Source organism: Caretta caretta, chromosome 8 (genome assembly GCF_965140235.1).
Source record: "Caretta caretta isolate rCarCar2 chromosome 8, rCarCar1.hap1, whole genome shotgun sequence".
Lineage (NCBI taxonomy): Eukaryota > Metazoa > Chordata > Testudines > Cheloniidae > Caretta > Caretta caretta.
Genome location: NC_134213.1, coordinates 73,653,276 through 73,679,824, shown reverse-complemented (window position 1 = coordinate 73,679,824; position 26,549 = coordinate 73,653,276). Strand labels below are relative to the sequence as shown.

Sequence of the window (26,549 nt, the reverse complement as noted above, 5' to 3'; positions counted from 1 at the left end):
ATCTGGAAGGAGGGTCCCAACTATGGGAAGGTTTCCCTCTGTTCCCGCTGACTGCTCTCCTTCTCTGGGCCTTTCATCCTCCTTAACAGCGCAGGGGCTCTCTGACCGGAGGTGGGACAAATCTACAGTGTCCCGGAAAGCCTCAGCAGCATACCTCTCTGCCTCCCTTAGCTCCTCCAATTCCGCCACCCTGGCCTCCAGAGCCTGTACATGGTCTCTGAGGGCCAGGAGCTCCTTGCACCAAATGCACACATACACCACCCGCCCACAGGGCAGGTAATCATACATGCTACACTGAGTGCAATGAACAGGATAGCCCCAACTCTGCTGCTGGACTTCTGCCTGCATTTCTCCTACAGCTACCTAGGTTAATGATAGGCTTTTTGTTTAAATCAAGAAGTTTTGATTATTGTGTATTTAAAGGTTTTAAAGAATGGCAAGTGTACCTCACCCCCTTCCAAACTTCCTCTCGAAACTCCCTGTTAGCGGTCCCTGTTTGCAAAGCTCCCTGATTGCTTGCTCATGGCTTTATAAAGCCCTGGCCTTCTTGATAGCCCTGCCCCCTGACTAAGGCTCAACCAATGAACAGAGGCTTATAGATTTCAAACCTTGTTTAGAAGCTCCCAGCTTCCAACTGCTGGCCACAGCACATGGTCCTTCAAACAAACAAACAAACACAAGCTCAGCATACAGCAAGTAACCCCCAAACACAAACACACACTACAGACAGCCACTTACCCCAAAGGTCCCGAATTTGCTCCTCCTTCACCTGGAGAACCCCCTCTCAAAACTGCCTGTTAGTGGTCCTTGTTCACTGTTGTTACAACTTTTCACATTTTAAGAGTGTCTGGGTAAGTCTTTAGCAGAAACCATTGGAAAAGAGGCAAAAACACACTGACTTCATGCCCAAGCATTTTCATGTACTTAGGTATGCTGTCATTATGCACTTTAAGCATAAGTGAGTGATAAATGGAGTTAGAATTTGCATGTATGTAGCTGAAAGAAAGAGAACTGTATTCTGTCATGGAAAGTATTCTGCTTAGTATTTTTTTGGACTTATTTAAATATAGAACTAAAATGATGCCTGTATAATGTAAAATAAAATGCACATATAGTTTTTAATTTCTCCTTTGGACAACCCTGAGACAAACCCTAAATAGTTTTGACCACCTCATAAGTTAATAGTTTTTTTTTCTTTTTGGTACATTTGCCCAGAGCTTGGGATTGGTGTATTTTAAAACATAAATATATATGATCTCTCTGCCTGTAACTGCTTTAAAAAGTTTAATTATAGGACACTGTTGAATATGTAATGTTAATAATTGTTGCACATATGAATATGAACATGTTTCAAATTACTTTTGTCACCTTGCCATTAAATCTAACATGTTAGCTGCAGGTCCTTCTATCTCACAAAAATATGGTTATGTTATAACACTCTTTTAGCACCATCAGTAGGACTGAAGTTATTCTACACGGTGATTAAACTTGGTCAACAGAACTCTTTGGGAGTTAGTTATGTGTGATTTATAATTCCTGCAGGGAGCTTATGACAGAACCAGGAGGAAACTAAATTGATTTGTTCTCTAATAGATAGTGTTGGGTGGATCAACTTCAAGACTTCTAACCTGGCTGGGAGGAACTAATTTACTTTACTTTTTATTGTTTTGCTTTATAGTGTAGAGTGGATGTTTGAAAATTTGACGATCTAGGCCTTACTATAGTCAAACATTCTCAGAATGGCACTCTGAAAGCACCATCTTTTATTTCTATGAAGAGAGCTTGTTTACCATAGAAGTACCATAGTGGTACTTTTCTTGCTGTCAGAAGGAATCCAAACTAGAATTAAATAGGACAGTGCCAAAGTATTCTCTTATATTTAAAATAAGCAATATATTGAAAATGTAAAACTTAAATAAATCTGTTTCCTTGCCAGCTTTTTTTTCATACTCTGCCTGAGCACTGGTTTGTTGTATAGTTGCTTATTGGATTGCTGATGTTGATTTTTTTAAAAAGCAAAATATATGTCTTCCAATACTAATATGGATGCTGTAAACAGATACAGGTAAACATGTAAATCAAATTGTTGCCTACCAAACTGAAGTAATCTGTCTTTCATAGTTAGCCCGCTAAGTGGTAGTGTGGAAGTTCACATTATAACACATGATAGGAAAAGGCATAAGTTCAAGGGTCCTTGTTTATTAAGGATAATTGTTAAGAAGAGTAACTTTCCTATAATATTACAAATGTGTGTCAGAGGTAAATAACACTATAAACATTATTAATTTAGAAACATCTTATGGGGAGGAAATCTGATGTGAAGAGCAGACAAGGTACCAGTTCTCTTTTATACACTCTGAATGGGGATTGGGGGCTGGGAGGTGGAAATCAGTTATCAGTTCTGGCACATATGCTTTATAGCCCATGGAGTGAGATGTGCTGTGACATGAAAGCACGTCTTTATACAGTCAAAATGCACTTCTGTTTTGGCCTGTGGTTACCCCTAAAGGCGTTACCCTAATGCTGTTACTAGGGTCAGCTGTATTATAGCAAGAGTTACTTATTTATTCACTGTAGTGACAGTTACATTTCATATAGCAGCTGCTGAAGCCAAAACTATTCAGCAAGGACAAAATGTGATAAAACCCCAATGAAGTTTTCTTGCACAATATTAAGTTTTAATTTTTTTGTATAGGAACAAATATTTTTCTACTGCTATTTTCAGCTTGTGACTACAGCATTAAAAACAGTAAATACTGTTATGTTTAATAGTGTAAACCCATGTAAAATTTATTTGATGTCACTGTAAAATATAGTTGACTTGTATGTCTTGTACTGTAAATAGATTTTAAAATATGGACTATCTGAAAATGATTACAACTGTATAAATGTGTTCTTCATGTGACCGGCAAATGTTCTGATCACTTGTTGGCTTTGTCAAGGAGTAAAACCTCTTTAGTCTAATGATTTCTGTTTAGTTGGTATGCAGAGAAGTACAACTTAGTGTAGATCACTACTGAACTATGGAAACCATTGACAACACAGGAGAGTTGTGTCTAGCCTATAACTTGGATGAAAGGTCCATCAATTGCTTTTAGATTTTAATGGAGTATTTGCTAAGAAAAGTTAAGGTAGGTTCAAATTCTGCTCTTACGTACAATTCCTGATGAAGTCAATGAGGAATTGCACTTGAATAGGTGAGGAATTTGGTCCAGGGTCTTTATTTTGCTGTCACTTATGTACATGCACACTATGATGGGTTGGATCACAGACACCCCATTGGGACTGCCAGCTGATGTGCTGAGACTACCTCTGAGTCTGCTTTCCCTGCCAGCTTGGGACTTCAGTACCTTGCCTTGTTTGAGCCAGACACACTTGCCTGCTGCAAACACAGATCCAAGTCTGAACCACGTCCCTCAAAAGCTGCAAGCTTAACTGAAAACAGCTTAAGAAGTGTTCCTGTCTCCAACACTCAGATACCCAACTCCCAATGGGGTCCAAACCCCAAATAAATCCGTTTTACCCTGTATAAAGCTTATACAGGGTAAACTCATAAATTGTTTGCCCTCTATAACACTGATAGAGAGATATGCACAGCTGTTTGCCCCCCCCCCTGCCCCTGGTATTAATATATACCCTGGGTTAATTAATAAGTAAACAGTGATTTTATTAAATGCAAAAAGTATCATTTAAGTGGTTCCAAGTAGTAACAGACAGAAGAAAGTGAATTACCAAGCAAAATAAAATAAAACATGCAAGTCTAAGCCTAATACAGTAAGAAAACTGAATACAGATAAAATCTCACCCTCAGAGACGTTTCAATAAGCTTCTATCACAGACTGGACACCTTCCTAGTCTGGGCACAATTCTTTTCCCTGGTACAGCCCTTGTTCCAGCTCCGGTGGTAGCTAGGGGATTTCTCATGACTGCAATGCCCTTTGTTCTGTTCCACTCCCTTATATACCTTTTGCACAAAGCGGGAATCCTTGTCTCGCTCTGGGTTCCCGCCCCTCCTTCTGAATGGAAAAGCACCAGGTTAAAGATGGATTCCAGTTCAGGTGACATGATCACATGATCACTGTATCATTACCCACTTGCCAGCACACAGGTATACAGGAAGACTTACAAGTAAACAGAGCCATCTACAGTCAGTTGTCCTGGTTAATGGGAGAGCCATCAAGATTCCAACCCACCATTAATGGCTGGCACTTTGCATAATTACAATAGGACCTCAGGGTTATATTTCATATTTCTAGTTTCAGATACAAAAATCATACATACAAATAGGATGACCACACTCAGTAGATTATAAGCATTGTAATGATACCTTACAAGAGACCTTTTGCATGAAGCATATTCCAAGTTACATTATATTCACACTCATTAGCATATTTTCATAAAATCATACAGAGTGCAACGTCACACACACACCCAACTTCCTTCGTTTCTGTTTCATAAGATCAAGGTGTAAAGACGCTGCATGTCACTTTTAAATAGTTAGGGTCTTGTGCTCTTGAAACCAAAAATCCTGGGTTTGATTGCTGCTGGCAGTAGTGGTTCTCAACCAGCGGTATGCAGAGGTCTTCCAAGGGGAACATCAGCTTATCTAGATATTTGTCTAGTTCTACAACAGGCTACATAAAAAGCACTAGCGAAGTCATTACAAACTAAAATTTCATACAGTGACTTGTTTATTCTGCTCTATATACTGTACACTGAAACGTAAGTATAATATTTATATTTCAATTCATTTATTTTATAATTATTTGGTAAAAATGAAAAAGTGATTTTTCAGTAATAGTGTGCTGTGACACTTTTGTATTTTTATGTCTGATTTTGTAAGCAAGTAATTTATAAGTGAGATGAAACTTGAGGGTACACAAGATAAATCAGACTCCTGAAAGGGGTACAGTAGTCTGGAAGGTTGAAAGCCACTGAGCTAGGCTATGTGAGTGGGTTCAGCACCTTGGGTCAACAGTGTAAAAATACTGAATCGTAGGTGCTTGGGACAAGCTCAATCTAGCCGGGGGAGTATATAATGAAGTGGGTAAGTGTGTGACTCTATTGATTTATAGTTGCTGGCACACAAAATATAAAACTCCCATGTAATACTTCTAAAGTAATTGAAGATTTCAAGGTGGCAGAATCTTGTGTTTTTTAAGCAGAATGTTCTTAGCTGGGTATAAATAACGCACACTTATTATTTTTCCCTCTGAATGAGGACATTGGCTACTTCCCAACAGTGAATGGAATTTAAGGGGAAAGGATGTAGCTGTTCACACCTAAGGCCAAATCCTGCAGTCCATATTAATTGTTAATGACCAATCACGTAATTCAGATAAAGCTGATATTAACTGTTCTATGTTCTGTGAGATCCTTCTTTCCCCCCAATGAAGGGCAGAGATTCTGTACTTTTTCATGAACAGTCAGCAGCCATCTCTATAAATATGAAGTTAGCCTTTCATGATCATAAATGCTGCATGTATAATGAAACTTCCTCACAGACTTCTCCACACAGACATCTGAAATCCCAGACAAACATTTGCAAACACGTTAAAGTCTAAGCCATAACACTTCTACAAGAAAATGCCATAGATTCAGTATTCATTCTTTTAAGGAAGGGCTTAATTGATACATATGTTAAATATGTCAGTTACATGAAAGACAGTTATATTTTGACTTCAGTTTATGACAGTCACGTATCAAAAAAATTAAATACCAATTTGCTAGTTAGAGAAGAGATGGGCTGTGGCAGCTCCACTTCTCACTTATGTAATATGTAATAAAAATATAGTATCTCGTACTGATTTCTTAAAATACAGCTAAACGTAGCAGACCGAATGTCTGATTTCAAACATATGTTTTACATTTGGGGAACATTTAGAAAAATGTTAATCAGAACTAAATTTTTAGTAAATATATTTAACTATAATATACTTAAATATTACTTTAAGATTTTAGTAAATATATTCTAGATTAACTGATTGCAATATTGTATCCACGATAACAGCATATTTAACTTGTGTATACTTCTAAAGGAAAACCAAAGAACTATTTCTCAATTTTGAGATATAACTGACATACAGTATTGCATACAGAATTCATACCATACTGAGTACTTCAGCCTGTCTCTTGTTGTATATAGTAGTGCTTGTTCCTTATCTTACACAGCAATATGCAGTAATACCTTACAAATACAGCCTAGTTTCATTGCAAAACTGTTTCCCTGCAGCATATTGGCAAAGGTGACTTTACATTAGGATGGGCTTCCACAGGCCCAGTCATCCGTAGTGGAATAACCAATACCATCTTGTTGAAGATACTTGGGGGAAGAAAAAATACATAAACCTTTTTTCATTCCTTTTTAACTTGGGATATCAAATGCAAAACTCTAGCCTGCTTCTCCTTTCACACTGGTAGCAATCTTGTCGTGGAAAAATTAACCACGCGTTGATACAATTTAATTTACACAGCAAGTCTTTTCCCAAAAGGTTAGCAGGTGAACAAGGGCTTAGGAGGAAAGCATGACGGTCAAACAAAGGACTGATAGAAATGGACAGATGTGAAGAGGCGGGGTGGGGAATAAGAGTATTCCCCACTCCTACCACTTTTGGATAGACCAGGGCAGTAGGGACATTTACTGTATCCAATGGCCCATTTGCTTGCAATAGTAACACGTGCCATCACTGGGTCCCTAGGGGGGGTGGATGGTGGGGACCTTGGTTTGGCCTTCCCCTTCCCCCCCCCTGCAATGGGCGGCTATTATGGGGTCCCTGTATGTTCTGGAGCTGGAAGGTCATTAACATAGTTTTAATGTGGTGGTGAAGGTATTTGGGTTTTATTCAAATTCTTATTTTTACTTTGTTTACAGGTGCTAATTTTTGGTCCAGTCAGCTTTCTTTGGGCAGACTGTGAGAATTTTATCTAACAGCTTCTCCCTGATTTTATTTAACTTTTCCTGGTCATGGCCTGGATTTTGCTTGTGCCACTGAGCTTCTTCACAAAGGCAACTCAGTGTTTCCCTAGGCATGACTCCTCGTAGAAGCTGGTTTAAATCTGCCCATGTAGGGTTATAACAGTTTATAACAATTTGCAATTCCTCTTTGAATTTAACAATCTGTATACCATCACAGAAATCAATGAGGCAAATCAGCCCTTTGGGTGAGATTTTCACTCTCACTTTGGCCACTTTACTCCATGTAAGAGTTACAGTGGCAAAAAGGGGCTTCCCCAAACCCCAGTTCTGACCATGGGAGGACTTCCTTACCTCCGGCACTGCAGAAGACAGCTGTAAGGCTGCTTCCTGAGGACTCCTCTGCCAGCCCTGATGCAGGGGGCATGCTGGGTATAGGAGGGGCATGTTGGGTCAGGGCCACAGTGTGTAGCACCATGAACTATCGGTTAGCCTGGGGAGGCAGCTGTAACTTAAACAAGGCCCCAGGACTGTTTAAGTTATGCTGGATGTCCTGGAGAAGCCCAGGATCATGAGGGCTCAAAGGTGGCTTAAAGCCACATTTGCCCCACTCATCTCCTGGACTGTGAATTGTGTGCCGCACCTCTTCGAGAACAGAATTTCAGCCTTTGTCTCCAAAGCTTTAGAGTCAATTTAACTTTGGTGTCTGAAGGGTTACTTGATTTCTTGGAAGACCATTGTGATTCCTCAGATCTCGACCCCTTCTTCTAACCATCACTTTGTTCACTTGAATTTTTTTTTACTCTTTGGCAATCTCACAATAGCATTCAATAGACCTGTAAGCACAGTTTAGCAAATTAAAAACACATTGGCTTTCCCAATGTCCTCACTTCTGTTACTCATAAAAAGTCATACACAAATGCCTCAATTCTCCAGTGTACTTGGACAAACTGTATTATAGGTGGTGCAAGGAGCAAAGCCTGTAGTTAAAGTTGCCCAGCAGTATCTAGTATAAGATCTGGTTTTCACTTGTTTTTGTAACTTTCCCAAACTTTAACTGTTTGGGTTGAAAAGTTCCATGCTGGTTTCTGCCTGAGGCTACAGCCTGAAGTTCCGTGATGGTTCTGCCTGAAGTTAGCTGCTTTTTTTTTTTAACTTCAGCTATTTCTCAGAATGATGTTATGGAAAAATACATTGTTTTGCCCACATTAAAAATATCTCACATCAGCCATTTTGCTGAGAAGCCATACCATCCCTATACTTTGGAGAAGTGACCAGAAATTTGGCAGATGGGTAATTTTGGTGTTGGACATTTCTTTTACAATCCCCATGAAAATCTTGGCCAAGTAATGAGCCTCTGAAGAACTCAGTTCTCACAGGCTCAGTAGAGATTTTGGCATCTAAATTTCCCAAAGAGTCTGTCTCTGCTGAGCATGCTCCATTCTGTCATAGCTCTTACAGATGACTGGACTGTGCATATCCCATTCCTACATTGCAACTGAGCATGCTCCATCTCAGGGCTGCAGAGGCTGAGCAGGACTTCTCCTTTTCTTGGTCTTCTGTGGAATGCTGTGGTGTTGGGTGTGATGATGTACTCTATATGATTTTATGAAAATATGCTAATGAGTGTGAATATAATGTAACTGGAATATGCTTCATGCAAAAGGTCTCTTGTAAGGTATCATCACAAAGCTTATAATCTACTGAGTGTGGTCATCCTATTTGTATAAATGTATGATTTTTGTATCTGAAACTAGAAATATGAAATATAACCCTGAGGTCCTATTGTAATTATGCAAAGTGCCAGCCATTAATGGTGGGTTGGAATCTTGATGGCTCTCCCATTAACCAGGACAACTGACTGTAGATGGCTCTGTTTACTTGTAAGTCTTCCTGTATACCTGTGTGCTGGCAAGTGGGTAATGAAGTCTTACAGTGATCATGTGATCATGTCACCTGAACTGGAATCCATCTTTAACCTGGTGCTTTTCCATTTAGAAGGAGGGGCGGGAACCCAGAGAGGAACAAAGGATTCCTGCCTTGTGAAAAAGATCTATAAGGGGGTGGAACAGAACACAGGGGGCTGCAGTCATGAGAAATCCCCTAGCTACCACCTGAGCTGGAACAAGGGCTGTACCAGGGGAAAGGATTGGGCCCAGACTAGGAAGGCATCCAGTCTGTGATAGAAGCTTGTTAAAACATCTCTGAGGGTGAGATTTTATCTGTATTCAGTTTTCTTACTGTATTAGGCTTAGACTTGCATGTTTTATTTTATTTGGCTTGGTAATTCACTTTCTTCTGTCTGTTATTACTTGGAACCACTTAAATGATACTTTTTGTTTTTAATAAAACCACTTTTTACTTATTAATTGACCCAGAGTAAGTATTAATACCCGGAGGGCGAGGGGGGACAGCTGTGCATCTCTCTCTATCAGTGTTATAGAGGGCAAACAATTTATGAGTTTAAGCTTTATACAGGGTAAAAGAGATTTATTTGGGGTTTGGACCCCATTGGGAGATGGGTACTGAGAGCTGGAGACAGGAACACTTCTTAAGCTGTTTTCAGTTAAGCCTGCAGCTTTTGGGGGACGTGGTTCAGACTTGGATCTGTGTTTGCAGCAGGCAAGCGTGTCTGGCTCAAACAAGGCAAGGTACTGAAGTCCCAAGCTGGCAGGAAAAGCAGACTCAGAGGTAGTCTCAGCACATTAGTTGGCAGTCCCAAAGGGGTTTCTGTGACCTAACCCATCACACTGGGCACCAGAATCGATAGGGATAATCCCTCCTGTGCTCTCAATGCTTTCCTGCTGCTACCCAGGCAGCATGGAGGAAGAAGTTCCTCTGTGGAATGCAGAAGGGGATGAGGAGCTGGCCCTGGGGTATAGCAAGTAAGTGTGTGTCTGGGACCAGGACATGAAGCTGATGGAAGTGGATGGGGAATGGATGAATGGTGAGAAGTTTTTTGCAGGAGTGGGTGGGTGAAGTTCTGTGGCCTGTGTTGTGCAGGAGGTCAGACTAGATGATCATAGTGGTCCCTTCTGACCTAAATATCTATGAATCGAGGCTGGAGGGGCTGAGGGAGAAGGGATCAGGCTTGGGTGGGAGGAACAGGGGCAGAGAAGAGTCTTTGACCACTTGAGTATATTTGCCTTAGAACCTGGAATAGAACCCAGGATTCCAGTCTCACCATTCTGTTAGTGGAAGAAAATAGCTGTGAAACCCACTAGCAAAATATGTGCCTCATCTCCTTCTATTGGCTGGCTCACGGAGGATGATAAACTACTATTGCTATCAGTTACTCTGTTAGATCAAGTGGCAAAGATATGTGTTATGTATCTAAAGCTTCCCACCCTGTTGGTGAACTGTGTTGGAGTCAACATGGTTCCACAGGATAAAGCTTGTTTTTTCAGTTTAATTTATTAAAACCCAGGAAATAACATACAAAAATACTATGTTAAAAGAACGTTATTAAGGGTACAAAATCAAGCACTCAAAAGTTAGGAAATGTCAGAAGTAAGGTTGCCTGTGCAAACTTAATTTGGCCCCCTTGTGCATGTGTTTTATGACAGTTTTAAAATACATGTTCACACATCATTTCCACAACACAGCCAGCATACAGCACAAATCATGGGTAAAAAGCACATCAATACAATTGTTTGATATTCAGGAACACCTTCCTTCCCTGCTGCCCCAGCCCTCCAAAAATCAATCAATTTTTAAAATTTATTTTTAATTCATTTTCAATACCATGGCCATGAAGCACAACTGAGGCTTGCCGCTTCTTGGCTTATTCCATCCTTTGCATGAACCAAAATGAGATGAACAACCTAATTATCCACAAAAAGAACAGGAGTATTTGTGGCACCTTAGAGACTAACCAATTTATTTGAACATAAGCTTTCGTGGGCTACAGCTCACTTCATCGGATGCATAGGTGCTGCAAGTACTCCTGTTCTTTTTGCGGATACAGACTAACATGGCGGCTACTGTGAAACCTAATTATGATGTCTTCTATTTTGAGTTCTAGAAAGACATATATACCAAAAATTTTTTTAGTCTGTTCACTGCCCAATGCTATGATTGGAATAATTTCTTTGGTGCAAAGCTGCTGCCTACAAGGATATCTAGGCAAACAAAAGGTGAAATTCTGGCCCCATTCAAGTTAATAGGAGATTTGCCACTGACTTGGATGGGGCCAGATTTTCACACACAGGCATTACATGGTGTCATAAGCATTACAAATTAATGGCCCATTGTCAGGGCTGTCTTGCTTTCTCTTTTATAAAGTGTGTACATCTTCTACCTTTTGTTCTAGATTTATTATGTTTTACATTGGTCTGGTTGACATGTTTAGAAAGGTATTTGTTTCCCTCACTGAATTACGCTGATCTTATAGATCTGTTTTCTATGGGCCACTCATTTCTCTTTATCATTACCAGCTCTTCTTCTAGGATTACAGCAGGCAATTCTGTTTTTCTGATACTACTTACTTTCTCTTAAAATAACTAATTTGTTTGGATTCCCACTTCTCTGCTCTGTTCTGTGCATCTGCTCTCAGTCATGACAAAGGTAAAGAAAGCATGAACATCTTTCTTATGGCTCCCCTACTTGCTGCAAATGTTCTGGTAAATCAGTGTTATATTATCTCTCTGTATTATGTCTGATTTCTCCCACTAGCTGTGAGCTGTGCGTCTTTGAAACCAGATGCCATGGTTTCCATTGTTGCCTCTTTCTGCATTGGGTCTGACTTTGAAACATACATTCTCACAACAGAGAAACCATCTGCTACATGTGGGGACTTAACAGCACTAGGCATAATGTTTCTTTATAGCTATTTACAAACGTGCCCAAATACTGCAAGAGAATCAGACATAATAGGATTTAAATGCCCATTCAATGCATAGCCCTGCGGTAAGGCCATTTTCACATAATCTTGCATTGGATTACATTATACTGAATTTCATTTTAGTTCCTGTTTTCTAGTGTCATGTAGTAACTTGGAACAGGAAATCTGCTATCAGTATCTGTTCAAACAAATGTGTTTTTAATGGTATGGTGAGTGTTATGAAGTTTAAACATAGTTGAATCTACACCTAATGTTTCTGAAGGCTCTATTTTAAGTAGTATTTCAGCATATCCTCCTGTTCCTGTTTAGAATTGCTAACTCCAGTTCTGTTCTACTCCTTATAATATGGACTATAAAATAGCTTGATTTATTCCTTTTTCTTATTTATGACCCTTTGTTTAGGTATTTTGGATATTAAGAGCCAGATCTAGGTGACACACTAATTGTCCTTTAGTGTCTTTAGAGGTATACTTCTGTCAAGGTTCCTTCCCCACTCTGAACTCTAGGGTACAGATGTGGGGACCTGCATGAAATACCCCCAAAGCTTATTCTTACCAGCTTAGGTTAAAAAGTTCCCCAAGGTACAAACTTTGCCTTGTCCTTGAACCGTATGCTGCCACCACCAAGCATTTTAAACAAAGAACAGGGAAAGAGCCCTGGAGAAGTCTTCCCCCAAAATATCCCCCCAAGCCCTACACCCCCTTTCCTGAGGAAGGCTTGGTAAGATTCCTCACCATTTTGTACAGGTGAACACAGACCCAAACCCTTGGATCTTAAGAACAATGAAAAAGCAATCAGGTTCTTAAAAGAAGAATTTTAATTAAAGAAAAGGTAAAAGAATCACCTCTGTAAAAATCAGGATGGTAAATACCTTACCGGGTAATCAGATTCAAAACATAGAGAATCCCTCTGGGCAGAACCTTAAGTTACAAAAAGACACAAAAACAGGAATATGCTTTCCGTCCAGCACAGCTTATTTTACCAGCCATTAAATAAAAGGAAATCTAACGCATTTCTAGCTAGATTACTTACTAACTTAACAGGAGTTGTAAGGCTACATTCCTGATCTGTTCCCAGCAAAAGCATCACACAGACAGACAAACCCTTTGTCCCCCCACCTCCAGATTTGAAAGTATCTTGTCCCCTCATTGGTCATTTTGCGTCAGGTGCCAGCGAGGTTCTCTTAGCTTCTTAACCCTTTACAGGTAAAAGGGTTTTGCCTCTGGCCAGGAGGGATTTTATAGCACTGTATACAGAAAGGTGGTTACCCTTCCCTTTATATTTATTACAACTTCTTAACAAAATTAAAACTGTTTGAGTCCCTAAGTAGAAACAGTCTCTCAATATCACTAACAGGCAATAGGTGATGCTACAGTACACATGTGTACCCACATTGTGACTCTGTGAAAGAAGTAGGAGCCCTGCAGGTTTAGTCCAGCTAGATATTAGAGATCTGTATCTAGAACAAATGGAAAAGTCACACTTAACGAACAGTACCGTTGGTGTATATGATGAGTGTAGGGACTGTCTGCTCAGAATGAAGTTGCTGTTGCAATTTTTTGTACTGCTAGTTGTCAAAGTATCTATCTAAAAAAGAAATAAAACGGGCTTTTCACTCAATACTATTCATGTTCTTGTACAGCCGCATCACTGATGTATTGGAAAGCCTCCAATGCTGTTTGAAAGCTGTTACTACAAGTTTTTTACATACTGGCTGATGGGGCTTGCTGTGATTCACAAAGCCCTGGAAAATGGGCAGATGTCATTGCAATGTTTTTCTCCTAATAGTGCTTGGGACTGGAAATATGGGTCCCCCACTTTCCTGCCTCATTGTGCATCATTTGAATTATCTTGGAAATATCTATGTATGGTTGCTTAATATGGCTTTATTATTCCCTCCAGAAATCTGCATGTTTCTCCTATATACCCATTTTGTAGATCTATAAACGTGTTTAAAGTTTTCCACTCGGTGGGTGGGAAGCAAATGTGATGAATTTGCCACTTACAACAGATTCTGTTGGCTCCACAATTACATGTTTTGTGCAAAAAGGAAGGCAAGTTCGTTTTATGGAGGCATGAATTACACTGTCTGTGAAGTACTCGCACAGGTGTCACAAAAAAGGAGATGTTCCTACAGGTTAATAATACGTTAGCACTTATTATCCTGAGAACCCTTTGAAAATATTAAAGAATCCTCACAAGACCATTATGACGGTAGGTGTTATGCATAATTGGCAGATGGGGAAACTGGGACGGAGAGGTTGATTTGCTCAATTTGCCCGTGACTTAGGGTTAAACCAGAATTAATCATTACAAATGTTCTCATAGAATCCATCACTATAGGATTTGAACAGGCAGGTGAAGTTGGGAGTTTCCTGGTTCCCAGTTCTCTAATCGGACCGGTAGACTCCCACCCCTTTTAACATCGTTCTCTGCAATTTTTCAGTGTTCCCTGGTAGTAATATTGTTAATTGGGAATAATGTATCTTAAGTGGCTGTCCTTCCAACCGGGCAGTCATAATCCGCAAATATTAATATAAAAATGACAGTCCCACTCCCATTAGCCTTACTGCAATTCTCAGTGTTTAAACAAACATTACATTGTGGAGGGAAGAATGGATTGTGCATGTCTTAAGTATGGCAAGGAGAAAGCTGGAGACCAGACCCCCTTAAGGGCTTCTCTTCTACTTTTAATATACTGAAAGGGGATTTTCATGACTCTTTGCCACCTGCAAATGATCAACAATCTTATCTGCACACATGAGGTCAATATACCTATTAGAAATGTTTATTATTTTAGTCAATGTTGTTGACTTTGGCAAGTCTGGACAGCTCAAGGAATTGGTAATGGAATCTAGTCCCTTACCTCTAAATTGCCAGTTAAAATCCAGCCCTAGGCTGGAAGATGTTACTGTTTCATATAGCTGTGCTTCATATTTTGCAGTTATGATCCCATTCCTAGTGGACAAGTACTCAAAAACCACGTTCACAGAGGGAACTAATTTACATGCTTGTTTGCCTCACTAAGCAGAACAAACAAGAACTGAATAGACATGTAGACTGTACTGTCTTCCAAAATCTTTCTCCAGAGATGGACCCCCACCTGCTCCAGGTCAGAGTTTGGGTTTGGGCATAAGAGGGGACAGTATGGAGATGCTTGTACAGTAGCTATATATTCTGTCGGTAAATAGAGGACTTTGGTATCCATCATCTTTCACTAAAACTAAGTTCACATGAAAGATCTTAATAGATATTTTTTTAAATCAACGTTTAACAATAGTCATATCCCGGTTAAAGTGTTTCAAGTGTTAAAATGTTCATAACTTAGCACCAGCTTGAGCACAGAGGTTTTTGTAATACTCTCCATAAAATGTTTTTGCTGATCTTTAGAGAGAGGGGGAAAAAAACAATGGAAATCCTGAATTAATATCCAGGCTGCTGAGAGGAACTGAAGAGTATATTAGTCTGACAGCTAGTGACAAAAAGTCATGTTCGTCTACTGTTGAGGCAAATGAAGTATACGGAAGGAAAGGATGCCTGTTAGGAAAACTTGCACCATAATGTAGCAAAATGCACGTTGAGAATATATTTATGCCCCATAAAATTGCCTGCTCCTTAATGTGCTCTTTCTACTTTTTTAAATAAACAATCAAAGCTGTTCTTCCTCTGGCAGCTTCCCAGGAACGACATGTGTTTCAGCATCTTAGCCATTGAAACTTTCTGACTCAAATCTCCCATTTCCTTTCTCCATCTAATTTAGTTCAAATGCCATTTGGGGTGCATGTAGCACGTAGCATGCATTATTTTTATTTTTTTCCAGGTCACCTATTGCTTATAGATTGATAATGTGGAAACACGTACAGCACAGGCAACAGCATTGCAATCCACCTACCTCACCAGGATGTTTCGCCCTTCAACTGGAACCACCATTTGTACAGTAGGTAGGTGGTTTTAGATTCCGTTCAGTCCTTGATTTTCATGCTGAGACTGCCAACAGTGTAGCTGACTAGTGCAAATTGTGGTGGCTTTTGTGAAGTGGATCCCTGTCAGCTGTGTACTGGGTCATGGCCTCTAGCTCACTTTGCATAGGACACCAAACAGCCATCTGATGGTGAAGACTCACCAAGGACATCTACCGTGCAATTTAATGTGTAACTGAAGCTTGGATATATCTGCCTGTGCTGGCTTGAATCTAGGTAGCTCTGATAACAAGAGCAGTGAAGACATGGCAGCACAAACCTCAGTGCAGGCTAGCCTCCTAAGTACATACCTGGGGTCCCTGGCAGGCTTGTACTTGGGTGGCTACCCTGTGCTGAAGCTTGCGCCACCATGTTTTCACTGCCCTTGTTACATGAGCTACCTTGATTAAAGCTAGCACAGGTAGGCATAACTTGACATTACACCTTAAATTGCAGTGTAGGCATACCCTTAGATGCTACTGCCCAGGGCTCGGTTTAAATTGATGTCCTAGAACGCAGAGGCTTTATGTTTGATTTCCAAGCACTTGAACTCTCCAGTACCTCAATAAGAACTCATTTGAAAACACTTGCATCCCTTCTTAAGTTTCTCTAAAGACACACCAGTGCCTCCTAGAAAGGGGCATGAAGCTTATAGCTAATTGACTTTTAGAGATGAACATCTGACCAATCTAAACAGTAATCTCTGCATTACATTTTCTCCAGAGTTCTGGGCATTTTGTTAAACTTTTTAAAGACAGAAATATTTAAAATATCTTACACAATTATTGGAAATAATTTTATGGCTCTTCACTTTTCCTGGGTTATTGTTTGCTCCTGTCTTCCTAGAGAAGTTGCTAAGCTACAGTAAGATGGTGGGTGATAAATTCTTCATGTAGTGATCAAGGCATACAGTAATGGTGACCATTTGGTTAGGCAGAAAGTTACTGCCAAATAACAGGTGGTTTTCACTCTATGTGTGTGTTCAGAGAACTCCTTTCATCACTGTAATCTTTGGTTATTGCTGAAGGCAGACATGGGTGAGATGAGTAAGCTTTATAGGGAAGTAAACAAAAGAAAACTAAAGGAACTAAAATAAGATGGGTCTCCTATGTTTATTCAGACAGAGATGTCAGATTATATGCAAGAATGTTGAGAAGCCACCTGTAAAACCAATCCCACTTCTAACCTAGAAAATGGACAGACTGTCTCCTGGTGACAGAGACCTTCTGACAGTATCAGAGTATTTGAAACTGAAGGCTTCCTGTGTCTCCTTTGCTGAAAACAAAATTGGATTTATACTGTCACTCTCCTTCACCAGTGCCTTCTGGTTTCTTCTCTGTTTTATTTTCAACTCATTACTACACTCTTTTCATTTTTGGAATTTTCCTATGTGAGAGTCTGTACTACATGCTCCAGAGGACACAGCTGGGATTGGATATATTTGTCATGTCAGTGGAAGTAAGATTTTTGGTTACATTAATCCACACCTAAATTAATATTGCATTTATTTGATAACCCACAAATTCTGCATTTGAGGGGAATGTGTTTGTACATAATCTCTGTCTACAGTTGCAAGATCATGTCCAAAACTTGCCTTTCCTTCCTACATAGTATCTCTAAGATCTATCCTTTTCTCTTTGTCCAGAGAGCTATAAATTTTTCTCTTGTCCCATCTTGATAACTTTCTTTTCAGACACCTTTCTAATGCCCACAGTGCCCTGCTCCAGTCTGTACAAAATGCTGAAACCAAGATTTTCTCCCTTACCCATGAATTTGACCACAGTAGCTCCTCTTTGAATCCCTGCACTGTTTTTCCCAGCTTTTATCTTCCCAACCCTATCCTGTATTCAGCTAGTCCGAGGATGCCAGCTTCATCACTCTGCTTATCACCTTTTCCCACAACTGTTTCTACACTTCTTCTACACTGCCCCTCTACGCATGGAAGGCCTTGCCTGTGCTGGTCTGCAGATCCACTACCTGCTCTTCTCTTAAATCCTCCTTGGAGACCCACTTCTTTTTGTGAGGCCGGCAAGAAATTTGCCAGTTAAATTTCCTACTTATTCATCCTACATATTTAGGAAAAAATGTGCCACAAACTCTCCTCCATAGTGTACACTAATATTGCTGAGTTAATATGTAACCTTAATGTTGCTTCTGGTCATTCTTCCTAATGTCTTGTTGTTATCCTCACTGTTGTATCCAAAATTTGTTTGTAAGCTCTTGAGTAAGGGATCTTGTCTTTCCATCTGTCTTGGGAGGTGCCTAGCACATGCTTGGGTAAAGTTAAGAAATATTTTCTCAGGGAAACTTTGGCCACAAGAACTTTTCTTCTTCCTCCTCACCCCCAAAAAGGCAATAGGATCTATCTGGAGTCACCTAAAACTGGAAATGAGGTCCTACGGCTCATTAGAGTAGGAGCAATAGAGTAAGGAGAAGGCTCTGGTGGTGGTCGGGTTTCCCTTAGTTTGAGTTCAGTGATATTTAGTATATCTAGTAAACATCTAGGAGTTAGTTCATATCCATCTTCTGTGAATCAAGCGCAGAATTTGGTTCGTGAACCCCATACACAGATTGAACAATCCATGCTTTGCACAACCCTAACTGTAACCTCTCTTGATTCCTGATCTCAGATTGTACAATGATTTCAACACTAGGTTTTTGCTATCTAATATTTTCTCTACTAGATCTCAACATATGACCTTGAACCTTTCTAATGGAGCCTTCAGGCTTTCAGTTTAAAGTGATAATTTTTAATAAAGCCTGCCAACATATAGAATCAGACTGCCTATGAAATTCTGATTGTCATTTACAATCCACTGAAACTTTGCTTCATTAGCAGTAAACTCCTTTTGGACATCTGTAACATGCCACGTTTGGCCAAATTGAATAAGGCACAGCACAAGGCTGGGCAACAATGTGATCAATTTCAGAAGAGATTAGTATTTGCTGAAAAATTACCAGTATTACAAAACTTTGTCTATAGCACCAAGTAAAGACTAGGGTTGGCTCAATCACTTCAGAGGTAGCAGACCTGATTCTGATCTTTGCTTATTCTTTGAAACAAACCCAAATCAAACAATTTTTGTGGCTCAAAAAGTTAATTTAGTTCAACTATTTATCATTCCGCTATGTTGTTTGGGAGAAGAGGTACTGAGCTACTGTGAGAGGATGCTCTCCTACAAGAGCTGAAATGCTGTGTGAAAAGCTGCTCTTACGAGATTCCCAGGCCTTCATGGAAGTACAGTTACACAAGTTCTATGTTCTCACAAGTTCTCATGAGTGTTTCACTCCAGCTTTGTTCTGACCACAGACTCTGGAAGTTCAGATACAATAAGCATCCAGATCTCAGTTATCTGAACCAAATTTCTTGAGGTTTGTCCATCACTGGTGAAGATGCTTAAAGTTACACTACAATCCAAATTATTTCCCCCCAAAAGTTCCCATAGTCGATTGTCCAGTCTGCAATTAGGGAAGTGCCATGACCACTTCTGCTATGTATAGTAAATAACAGTCCCTAAAATGAAACTGATACAAATCCAATGATGAGAAGTGAAGGAGTTAAAAATTCCAGTAAATGAGCTCTCGATGAAACTGAACTACGTTGGTGCAGAGTCTCTGAATTCTATTAGTTTTGACAACCTCAGTTATTCTCGTGCGTCTCATCATCTGTAAAGCTAACAAGGGCTGATAAGAGATGATGAGGCACCACACCGGTTTGTATTTCAGAATTCATAAATATTTCACAATACCATTTTCTTACAATCAGATACATTAGTTTGTCGAGTGTAGATGTTGCTGAATATTCACTCTGTGCTGAGGTTTAACAAAGGCACTGCAAGGATAAACATTTTTAAATCAGCAGATATAAGCCATGAGTTGGTGCTACATACTCCACAGTTATTTGCTTTCAAATGCATGTTCTAATTTTAGTAAAATTGTTGAATTTTGACCTCTAGGAGCTGCTACTGTCTTGCTTGTAAATATACCGTTATGCTTCATAGCTGCCACCCTCTGCCCATCCCCCACCGATTGATATCTTTTTTTTATTTTTTGAGCTACTTCAAAATTTTACACTATAGTCAGATATCCAAGGGTGAATTTAATTTGGAACAAACCTTGGTCTTGACATCACAAATTTTATTAGGGGATCAAACAATGCAACATACAATTTTCTCAGGCTGCACTTCATCTAGAGATACTTGAGATTCTAAAAATTAAGTAAATCGGCTGAATGTTTGAAGTAAAAAAATTATATGAAGTACAGTGTGGCCAAACTCTCCCCAAAGTAGCAGTTATTCTTTTTCCTGCTATAATAAGATGGAGCACACAAATATCACTTGATTAACAGCTGCAGTGTTAATTTCCCTTTTTGGTTGCTTGACTCACAGCAAGAATCATGTCAATGCAGCAGAGAAGCAATTAAATTGATTTTAATCTTTGTCAGAGAAGATAACATGCCTCTTTCTTTTCTCATTTAAATAATTAAAGTTTCAGCAGGTATTATTTCTGGCTTTAAAGAAATTGGTATCTTAATGTAATAGAATCCTTGTAATTATACACTTAATGGTTCTTCAGAAGTTAATCATGGTTGTTCATTTAAATGTGTGTGTATATGTATATATTATTTATTAAACTTTTATTTGCTTTGGTGGTTATGCTTTTCAGAGGGTGGAACATATAAAAAGTGAAATTCTAAAAAAAATCCTTTCTCCTTCTCATTTCTCATATTTTGTCTTTCGAATTTTTATTTTAAGCAATATTGTCACACTTCAGCAAATGTTTGAAAAATCTTTTATTAAACCAATTCTCATTAAGAGGAAGATGAAGCGTTTAGTTGTCTCACTACAATGAATTACTTTGGTGAAAAAAATTCATATAATGAGGAAAAAACAAATATTTTTGTATCAGTGCCATCGTACAAACTAAACTTCATTAGGAGCACAGTAAATACAGTTGCACCCTTTTGACCTGAGTGGCTAGTCAAACTTGGTGCTCTAGGGAGGGTTCCAGATGGGAGCAGAAACAATGCCCAGTGGAATCTGCCATCTACATGTTGCTAGTTTCTGGGCAGACTCAGTTATGCTTTATTTTAGGTGCGGTGCTTTAACTGTCCCTCACAACTATCTTAAATGAAGGGTGCATTCACACATAATTTTCAGCAAGGTTTCAATTCAACCCATAACAAGGTTTAACCCAGCTCAAACAATATTGTTACCCTTTTTGGCCTGAGTGGTTAGCCAATATTTGAGTGCGGGCAGGTTATTTACATTAGTAGGAGAAATTGATGATGGAGTCAGGGTAGTCTATTCATGCAGTCCTGTTAATTTACAAAGAGTGTACATAAAGTCTTGTTTCCCTTAACACAGTAGGAATCAAACAGAAAGAAGTTTCTTTGTTCACATTTCCAAGCCTGACTTCCCAGCCAGTCCCAAAAGCTTTCTTTCTTCATTTTCTTTCAGGGCCACACTTCCATTGCTTCACTGGATGCTTCTCCTGCTTCTTTTGCTGCTTCTGGGTGTTTCAGCTCATGGACACACACACCTCCAACAAAAAAATACTCAATGAAACTCCTCTGTCTCCATAGCGCAGTTTCTGAGCAGCCTTGCATGTGACCTGTGTTCTGGTTGGAGGCTCCTATTGTCTCAGCTATCTTACTCTAAAATGGAACTTTATTGCTTCTGACCTTTACCCTGAATGAAGGGCAGCTCTCACACCCACCAACTTCCACAAGATTTCACCCAACCTCCATCATAACTATATTGTAAATGGGTGACATTTGAGATTATGATATTTTTGTGAAATGGAAGAAATTTTATTTAAAAAATTGCAATGTAAATGATGACTCAAAAATGTGTGGTGAACATTCATTCTCTCTTTGATCTGAGTTGCTTGGTAGGTCATCACTGGTCACATGATATTGGTTCTGATTTTTAATTGGCAGAGCCCTACCCGAGGTTAGCAGAAGTCACACAGACTTATTTTCTGAGAGGAGTGCCTGCTTATTCTGTGTGCTTGCTCTTTCCCAAATCATCCCTCTCATGCAGCAAAAGCCACGGGAAAGGGGCTTTTTGTGAGGGGAAACTTTGTGAAGAAACTTCTTGTGAGTTTACCCTGCATCGTCCTCAGAGACATGGAGTCCTCCCTCCCCAGTAAAAGCTCTGTCATATTGATGGAGTAGGAAGATCCCAGTGGAAAAAGGTGAGAAGCTGCTATATACAGGCAACATATCAATAAGGCATCCTCAAAAGAAAACCTCGAGCAGGGTGGCCAACCTGTGGCTCTGGAGCCACATACGGCTCTTTAGAAGTTAATATGTGGCTCCTTGTATAGGCACTGACTCTGGGGCTGGAGCTACAGTTGCCGACTTTCCAATGGGCCAGGTGGTGGTCACTGCTCAACCCCTGGCTCTGCCACAGGCCCTGCCCCCACTCCAGCCCTTCCCGCCTCCTCCCCATAGCCTGCCATGCCCTCGCTCCTCCTTCTCCCTCCCAGAGTCTCCTGCATGCCAGGAAACAGCTTATCAGGAGGGGCGGGGAGGGAGGGGGAGGTGCTGATTGGCGGGGCTGCTCGTGGGCGGGAGGTGCTGGGAGCAGGGGGGAGCTGTTGGGAGGCTGCTGACATATTACATGTGGCTCTATGGCAATGTACATTGATAAATTCTGGCTCCTTCTCAGGCTCAGGTTGGCCACCCCTGACCTAGAGGAAATAGTAAATCAGTGGCATTACCAGCTAAGCTGGAATGGGATGATTTTTAACCAGCACTCATGAATATTTTGCATTCAGTAAACACAGAAATAGGAACTCGTGGTTGTGCTGTATGAACCACTGGAAGTTACCGGATCATGAAACTACCTATTTTCCCATCTAGTGAAGTTGGATGTTTTCTCTGAGAATTGTCAATTACTGGATGACCTCAACGAGTTATGTTGTATCCGCCATGTTGTTTGCATCACACCATTACTAAACTTTCTGAGTTACAGCAAGATGAATTATTTCCTGAATTTTAAAAATGAAATGCCTTTTCAAATTTAAAATACAGCTGTGGAATTGAGCAACACCACATATAAGCAGCAGGGAGCGCACAAACATCTGATTTATGGTATGCTTGGTAAGAGCAAAGTATTTCTTTTACTTGTTACTATATCCCAAAATAATTTTACTTTTTCTCCTGCCTAGAAAAATGCTAACACTTTCTGCAGTAGCTAAATATAAAAGTCTTCTCTTACAAAATATCTTGTAAACACAGCCTCTGCATTAGAACAATGCCCAAAAGACACAAATTGTTCCCTCTCATATTTTATTACAGCAAATGCTCAAGTGAAATTTAAAGGCAATTGTATGGCAAATTTTTTTTGTCTTGGGGCTTTTTTAGTTACTGAAAGGAAATAGACAAGCTACTTTTTGAGGACTGGGAGAGACTGTGTATTTGTAGTATTTATAATCTAAAGGGGCCATGCCTTGTAGCAAAGTGATCATTTGAATGAAAAAATAAGTTATCATATATACCATATGTCAAAAGTGACACATGAGCATTTCTTAGTACGTTGTGTGCATTCCATACTTCTCAAGACAATAAACTGTTTACACCACTTAGCCAAAAATTGATAAAGGCATTTATGTTTACAGTATCTTCGAACCTAGTTCCAGTGCCCCTAGAACTCATGACGTTTCATTATGGTTACAGGACTACAAAAATTTACATTGTCCTCATGTACTGGTATCAGTGAGTGACTTCACTTAGCCTCTTAGCACACAATACTGCTGTTTATGTTCTTGGTTATATGCACTCCTGTTGTACCTATGTAATATTCACGGTCAGACTAGCTTTTCACAGAACAAACATAGAGTTAAGGTTTTCATTTCCATGTTGTTCTTTAATATGGACTGATCTCTTACATATGAAAGAGACCGACAGCTTTGACTGTGGGATTCCTGAACAATGAATACTACATGTGACTGAACAAACAATCTACTTGTGCAAATGCTTGTTCTTCCATGGTTAAGGCAACTGAGAATGTGTATACTGTGTGAAGGTGTGAAAAGTCTACTATTTCTGATAGTCAAACTTAAAATCTGTTTTGCTTGGTCTAATATGGCCAATTAACTTACTCTCATCTCATTTGTAGCACTGTGCCATATGGTGGATGTACATGCAGAGATTAACTGATTTACACCAGGCAGAAATTCCATGGAACAGAATTACAGAGGGGGGAACATGTTTAATAGACATATAATGTTTTTAATAAATGCACATTTTTTAACCTGAATAAAGAAAAGCCACATAGCAGATGCTGACTTCTTCATTAGACTTTGTAACAGTGCACACTGATATTAATAGTAACATAAACAATATAGGGGATAGTTTCTTGTTTGATGACTGAAGAGATTCTTTAACTGAGAATCATAATGGAAAGAAATGCTAACTTTACAGAGAACTCCCATTCAGAGATCACATCCATATCCTGATGTAGCTGTATTGCCTTGCCTACCAAGTGATTATTGTAAGCATTACAGGCAGTCTGCAGATAAAAGATAATATTGTCTGGATAGACTGACATTAGCAATTATTTTCTGGGTTTTTTTGCTTTGCTTTTTTTCTATTTCATTAGAGTCCCTGGACAAAATATAATTAAAATGATTTGACTTTTCGTGCATAGGTTTTCATAGGACAAATCCATTATACTACATACTGACCAAACTATAACTTAAAGTTTCTGATGCAAGGCTGCTCACATTCAAACCACTTATGTATAGTTTTGTACAAGTGGATAAACCTAAACTTTTATCTAGAGTGACTTGGCAAATGATTTCCTAAGAACAATCTAAACCTAAATTTTTAGGTTTTAAAAAAAAACTCCTCTGAACTTTTTGTATTTGCAGTTAGCACCCATAGCCAACAAGTGAAATACTTTAACAATCTTCATAGAAAACATGCTGCATGGGAAGGCTTTTTTTATTTGAACACTTCTCTCAATAGGCTTACGTTTAAAAAAAATCAAACCCAGCTCAAAATGTCCATAAGTCTGTTATAAAATGTCTTGTGTAATGAAAATCATATGCTAGAAGACATCATTTCCCTGAAAGATGATTTTGTTGTTCTTGATGAGGTACAAAATTAGAAACTAATTTGGCAGAAGACCTTCACCCTTCACATGCAGTAGTTAGTCATATAAAATTTATTGTTGTCAGCAAAAATTGATAGCAAATCATTTTAATATCTTTTTATGAAAAAATTACAAACTCAGGTATGATAAATAACAGCACCTCAAGCCTTCATCACCATGCATGTTAATAATGCAATACCTAACTATGCATGACACACACCATTATCAGAAAGCAAAAGATTTTCAACCTTCTTTGTTGCTTCACTTATTTGAATATTTTATCTAGGAACTAGTGATTGAAATCAGCTGGTGTGTCTCTGTGCGCCGAATGAAGCTGTAGTTCGATCTTATCAAGGCTATCTTTGAGCTGAAACACATATCCAGAAAGACAATTTGTTCTGAAAGCAAATTCAGACTTTGTCAGTGACACTAATTACAAACATTCTTTAATAGCAAATTCAGTAATTGGAGTCACATATCTAGCAGTACACTATGGAGCACGGTATCCCTGTTTGGCTGAATCATATTCTGACCAGCGAGGCAATTCAAAATGATGGGGTTTTTGCTGAAAGAATACTCTGGATTTGGCTATGATTCTGTAGGTATTGCCAGGGCACTATGTTGTGGGTCATATATTGCTGCTTCTTTGAATAGCAGCAATGTAGGCACCTACCATCTGCTGCCTAGTGATTGTTGCTAAATCTAACACACGTTAGCCAGCATGAAGTTGGCTGGACAGGGGCATACCCTTTAGCATGCGGTGAAGCACAGGCTTAGCAAAGGATTTTCCTATTCACAAACACTTTACTGTTAAACAAGCCACAGCCGAGTTACAGATCTATGGAAATCAACAAACTCTTAAACACAACACAACATCCCTGGTCTGATCTTGCTACCCTTGTGAGTCCTTAGTCCAAATCCCTAGGCCAGGCAGCCCTTCCAGCTGTATTATCCTGGCCATCTTGCTTCAGGTGGCAGAATGGCTTCCCTTGATTAAAGAAACAGCCTCCTTTCTAACATATTCCACCCACCCACATCAATGGGTGGGGGAAATTGATGGGGCTGGCAGTGAAAAGGGGACAGTCCCAGTAGCAAGGGAGGGAGACACTCATCAAGCAACAATAGGTAGCTCCTCCCCTGGAAATCTGGCACCTACTGGCCAGCTGGGGAGAGGGATGCTGATTGGCCAGAATTCCCCAGCTCTCAGGATTTAGCACACTGGAGGGGCCATGTGGAGCCTCTTTCAGCTCTGTTCCAGCAGCCCACCTTAATCTCCCAAACTAGGAATGGGAACCTGTCCTGACAGATGCCTGTTTAGGGGGTTAGGAAGGATTTTTTTCTCCTGTGGGTCAACTGATGAAGGACCAGGGAGTGTATTGCCTTCCTTAAAACACCTGCAAGCCACAGTGGGCTAAGTAGGAACATACATGGTATCTAACTGAGGTAGTGGTGTTTACTCGCTGCAACTTGTGACTGGTTTCCAGTGTGGTTAAGAGAATAAAATGAATGGTTCCCAGAGGTAAAAGAGCTGGGATTTTGGTGATGGGCCTTGGGCTTAATGTGATAGGGTAAGACTTTGTGGGCCAAGGTCAGACCTTGTGGCCCTGGTAGGCTAAGGTGCCCACCCTGCTGCATCCTCTGTCCCCCTCGTAAGGGGAGGAGGGTGTTAGGACTAAGAGTGAACTGAGTCCTGGGGGGTAGGCTGAGTAGAGCCTGCCCTGCATTTTGGG

At 39.8% G+C, this 26,549-nt stretch overlaps 1 protein-coding gene across 13 annotated transcripts in view; it reads left to right on the top strand.

Moving 5' to 3' along the window:
* LOC125640914 (endogenous retrovirus group K member 5 Gag polyprotein) overlaps nucleotides 1–26,549 on the top strand; it is a 121,072-nt gene that overhangs the window by 77,615 nt on the left and 16,908 nt on the right. For 9 of the 13 annotated variants that reach the window (XR_012669695.1, XR_012669694.1, XM_048860051.2 and 6 more), the window contains 2 exons: nucleotides 15,577–15,697; nucleotides 21,175–21,913. Coding sequence is in view for 3 of the 13 variants with exons in the window: in XM_075131612.1 (XP_074987713.1) it covers nucleotides 21,175–21,327 (153 nt within the window). In the remaining 10 variants the exon portion in view is untranslated. Of the gene's footprint in view, nucleotides 1–15,576; nucleotides 15,698–21,174; nucleotides 24,003–26,549 lie in introns of those variants that run through there. The other 4 variants (XM_048860059.2, XM_048860057.2, XM_075131611.1 and 1 more) reach the window with 3 other exon arrangements.